This window comes from Priapulus caudatus, unplaced genomic scaffold, assembly GCF_000485595.1.
Source record: "Priapulus caudatus unplaced genomic scaffold, Priapulus_caudatus-5.0.1 Scaffold76, whole genome shotgun sequence".
Lineage (NCBI taxonomy): Eukaryota > Metazoa > Priapulida > Priapulimorpha > Priapulimorphida > Priapulidae > Priapulus > Priapulus caudatus.
In genome coordinates this window covers 654,989-660,192 of record NW_014577137.1, presented here as the reverse complement: position 1 = coordinate 660,192, position 5,204 = coordinate 654,989, and the positions used below count along the sequence as shown (strand labels likewise).

Here is a 5,204-nt window from a genome sequence, read left to right as displayed (position 1 = left end):
ACACACACACACACACACACACACACACACACACACACGGGCAGGCTCCCCACGAGAAAGCTCACACGCTACTAATCGAACTAAGCTTAAACTACTCGACCAATTATCATCATTGTCGCTGCCGGTGGGAAACAGCAGCAACAAAGACACAACAACCGCAAGGATGCCGACTACCACAGCAACAACAACAACAACAACAACAACAACAACAACAACAACAACAACAACGACGACAACAACAACCACAACAAAATCAAAAGCACGCCATCGACAACACTAACACCTACAACAACATGAAAAAAAACAATATCGCAAAGTCGGCAATTTGGGGGGCACGCGTACCCCGGAAACGGATATAAACTAGCATAAATTAATCGCATACTACCCACGGAAGTTATCCCGCTCAGGTAAACCTAAACGAATACCTCCTCTCATCTATTCACAGGACTTCACAGTGGACATCTACTTCCGACAGTCGTGGATCGACCCGCGACTGGCGTTTGACGACTGTGGGCCGAACGCGAGCCTGAGCGTCGGAGCGCAGATGCTGTCGAAGCTGTGGGTGCCGGACACGTTCTTCGTGAACGAGAAGCACGCCTACTTTCACGACGCGACGACAAAGAACACGTTCCTGCGAATCAGCGCCAACGGGCAAGTGTTCGTCAGCATACGGTAAGCGAATCTGTGTGCGAGGGAGAGAGAGACTGAGAGAGAGGGGAGGAGAGAGAAACAGAGAGGGAGAGAGATGGAGAGAGAGAAAGGTGGAGAAAAAAAACAGAGAGGGAGAGAGAGATGGAGAGAGAGAGGGATATAGAGAAAAAAGGCAGGGAGAGAGAGAAGGCAGAAAAAGAAGATAGTGAGAAATATAGAGTAAGACACCGAGGGGGAAACATATAGCATGATAGAGAGAAAGACAGAGAGGATGAGAGAAAGACTGTTGAGAAATACAGATAGAGAGAGATATATAGATACAAATAGAAAAATAGGAAAAAGAGGGGGGAGTGAGAGAAAGAGCGATAAAGAGAGAAATTGAGAGAAAGAAGATAGTGAGAAATATAGAGTAAGACACCGAGATTGGGACTGACAATGGCAGGTAGTGAAAAAACGAAGCATAGAGAGAGAGAGAGAGAGAGAGAGGAGAGAGAGGAGAGAGAGAGAGAGAGAGAGAGAGAGAGAGGGAGGGTAGAAGCAGAGAGAGCGAAGAGACAAGAGAGAGAGAGAGAGAGAGAGAGAGAGAGAGAGAAATATATCAATCTTTAGCATTATAATTGTCTTCTCCCAACCTTGCCAGCGATAGCATCGCCCATGCTGGAACGTGTTCAATTGAAGCAGATTGGGCACTATAAGGACTGTTAGAAGGACTGTTATTGGGCGCCGCGACTTGTGTGAAGATCTGTGTTTTCCGGTGAGTTGCAGCCGAAACAGAATTTACGGAAAGAAAGGCCTGCTCGAAAATTCCTTCAAAGCTCTTTAGCCGAACTTATCACTTATCACGATAAAACTCGGCAGTGCCTCGGCGGGAGCAGTAGCTGCAGCAGCAGCAACCAATTCATGCGATGGAAGCTTCCGCGCGGCGAGTATAAAGTAGACCACCTTAAAAATCAAATAGGCCCAGAAATATAATATTGACCGGGGAAAGTGAATGACGTGAAAAAAAATTTAATAGGGGTGGAAAAATAATATAGAGCTGAATATTGAGATGAGAGTGTAGACGCGGTGTCTGCGGATCGCAGATGCAGCTCGGTCGGGTTCTCACAAACACGCCGACAATAATGCGATCGTTCGATTTCTCGCTGAACAATCCTCCGATGTCGAATTCACTTAGTCACACACGCGCGCACGCGCGCTCACGCACACACACACACACACACGCGCGCGCTCGGGAGAGAGGGAGAGAGAGAGAGAGAGAGAGAGAGAGAGAAAGCGAAAGAGAGAGACATACACGCACACACATCGCGTATCTATCGGTCCGAATCATTAGGCCGCTCTCTCTCTCTCTCTCTCTCTCTCTCTCTTTCTCTCTCTCTCTCTCTCTCTCTCTCTCTTCCTCTCTCTCGCTCTTTCTTTCTATTGCGGCTTTGCATTATTGTCGTCCCGCTTGGGATAACAGCGGCGTCTTTAGGTTTCCGATTGCTCGCACGAACACAGACCACGCCATTACTCAAAGCAATTGGCAAATGGCGGATTACAATATCTTTCAGGTCAACGCGCGCCCGCCATTTGTCCTTGTGGCTCTTCCTGGCGCGGCTGCTGGATGCTTTGAGTTCAAGAATTTGAATTCTAATCTAATCGAATTTCGACGATGTAGCTTGCTGATAGAGAGGGACGGGATAGCGAGAGGAAAAGAGAAAGACGGGGAGAGAGAGAAAGAGAGAGAGAGCGAGAGAGAAAGAGAGAGCAAGAGCGAATGAGCGACCGATAGAGCGACAGCTACAGAGAGAGAGAGAGAGAGAGAGAGAGAGAGAGAGAGAGAGCGAAAGAGAGAGAGAGAGAGAGAGCGAAAGAGAGAGAGAGAGAGAGAGAGAGAAGAGAAGAGAAGAGAAGAAAAGAGAAGAGACAGAAAAAGAGAGAGAGAGAGACAGAGAGGAAAGTAGAAAGCGATGGAATATATATATTTTTGTCTTCCTCCTAGTATGTCGCTATCTCTCTCTACCTCGCTCGCTTTATATATATATATATATATATACATAGCGCGCGATTGAGAGAAGGAGAGTAGGAGAGAAGGCGCGATAGAGAGAGCGGGAGAAGAGGAATGAATCTACGTGCGAAAAGTAGGATAGATATGGTAACGCAGCTGACGCCTGCATGCGATAACGACCGCTGCAGGGTTAACCATGACATGTTGGTTCCAGGCGTTAATTTCGCTAGCGCACTGGCGCGTGCCGAGTGCTAAGAGCGGGCAGAGTGCTTCTACTGCCGCAGAGGAACGGCTGGTAAAATCACAGCCTACGCATAAAGTCATGTGTATCGACTCTAGCATCACTCAGGCATACAAATTATGTAGCTATTCTCAGTAATTTTCACATAAATTATAGCGATATTGACACAAATTACGCTTCGATTTCGCAAAAACGCAAAAATAGGCGGAGGCAACGACGGGAGAAAATTAGAATATTACGTCATGTATGAAAAGCCATGGGAATTACTTTCAACGGGCGCATGGGCGTCGCAGTCACGCATGGAAGCATTTACTCTCATGAACACTCACGCACGCACGCCGTGGCGGCATTACAATGAAGTTCCCAATTTTTTATCTCATCACTGCAAATATAACGGCAGTCATGTGTTTCGGTGTTCATCTCCACCGCTAGATGGCGCCAGTAGAAAAATGCCCATGCGGATCGTGCACGGGTGGGTTTCGTCCGGGACCACGATAAAAAAATAATACGGGAATGCGTTGCCGAGGATGAAACGATGGGCGGGGAAGTGAAGAAAGATTCTCTTCTCCCCTGATTGACGAAGAAAGTATTCGAGCTGATATCACAACACTCCGTTGGGCTTTTGAATGTAAATTTCTTAAATTCGTTTGTCTAGATGATCTCAGTCGATATAGAAACGCTTCTTAGCATTGTAAAATCCTCCCAAGCTCACTGTGGTATAAGCAAAGATGTTCACTTCTCGTAAGATGGCGGCGTAGGTGCCGATGAACCACGATGACCATGAAACAAGAATGGGAATAAATAAAACTTCACCACATTTACTCCGTCATTTATGTTGTGGATTTGATCATTCGCATGAATTCATTTCTTAATGTTCCGTATTTTTAGAATCAGAAAATGCATTTGAGAGTATGTTCTCTCAATTTTAACACTCTATTTGAGGGAAGCTCTATAACTACTATGCTATGTATATACTATACTACTGCTATATATACTATACTATGCCAAGTTTACGTCTACAATACGTATAACGTCGGCAATGACACAAGAACGACTTCTTCGAGTATTTTTTCTATCGATTTTGGTTTTATTCATTCGCTTTAGTTTTATTCGTTGTGTGTCTATTCTGTTTATTTATTTATTACATTGTCCGATTGATGGTATTCTTGCAGGCTAACACTCACGGCTATGTGTATGATGGTCCTTAAGGATTTTCCCATGGACACGCAGAGATGTTCTATTCAGGTGGAGAGCTGTAAGTACGTGTAACCGCATTCACACCCGCGGATACACCCAGAATACACAATAAATATACGCATAGAGAGCGATTTATATGAAATCCCGTGATAACGATGTCCCTGCACGCTTCCCGTTTGAAGTTCTATTATAACTAGTTCCCTCGTTGCTTCTAGTTGCTTCTAGCCTGAAATCCCATAACGATTCGTTTTCCGGGCTTCGATCTCACCACGTCTCTTGCCTCCAGTCGACCGCCTCCGTTATTACGCACAACTCTCGCGACAATTTTCGAGCCATTTACTCGCGGATTTGCTTCCTTATTGCATTCCCTAGGGTTTCGTTTGATTCACGCGAGTTTGCTTATATATATATATATATATATATATATATATATATATATATATATATTATCAGCGCGATAGAAACGTGTTGAGTTTGGTGTCTTCTCATGTGCCATGAAATGTAAGCGCGCCCACTGAAATCAATGTTACCCTTTGAAATCAATGTTACCCTGTGAAATCAATGTTGCCCCTCTGAAATCAGTCTTGCCCACTGAATCCAGGTTGCCTACTTAAATCAACCGTACGTACCGCTGAGCGCACAGTTTATATTTACCCGAATCATAGACTGTGTGTTTTAACATCTAATTCCTCTTCAAAATAAGAAGAAGGAAAATGATTATAAGACTAGAGTGTAGTAGTCCAGGAGCAAATTCCTGTACAACCTCTAAAAATGGAATTGGTTCAACAGTCACTACATCTAGCAGCGCACATTGTAGCCATTTGGTCAAATCGCCGGGTAACTTTCTATGTCAGCATATCACAATGGGATAGGCCTCTATATATTTCGGGTACATTCCTACCGCATTCCGACAGGTAAACAAATAATAATATGCTACTACGCAAATAATCAATGTGAAGTCAATATAAATATCGAAAACCAATTAAGGTAACCTCGAAAATCAATTTTAACCTGGAATTCCGGTGGAAAACCAGTCAGAAACATCGTAAAGTTAATGCTAATGTTAATATTAAGATAACATTTACGACTAATGTTAAGACAACGGGCCCCCGGTCTTGGGCAATATTG

The 5,204-nt window shown here is 44.4% G+C and overlaps 1 protein-coding gene across 1 annotated transcript in view; it reads left to right on the top strand.

Moving 5' to 3' along the window:
- Window positions 1-445: 445 nt before the first annotated feature.
- The window catches only part of LOC106821522 (gamma-aminobutyric acid receptor subunit beta-like), a gene marked incomplete at its 5' end in the record, with an annotated part of 15,192 nt that continues 10,433 nt past the window's right edge, over window positions 446-5,204 (top strand). Inside the window, 2 exons of the mRNA XM_014826371.1 lie at window positions 446-672; window positions 4,052-4,134. Coding sequence (XP_014681857.1) covers window positions 446-672; window positions 4,052-4,134 — 310 coding nt within the window. The remainder of the gene's footprint in view (window positions 673-4,051; window positions 4,135-5,204) is intronic.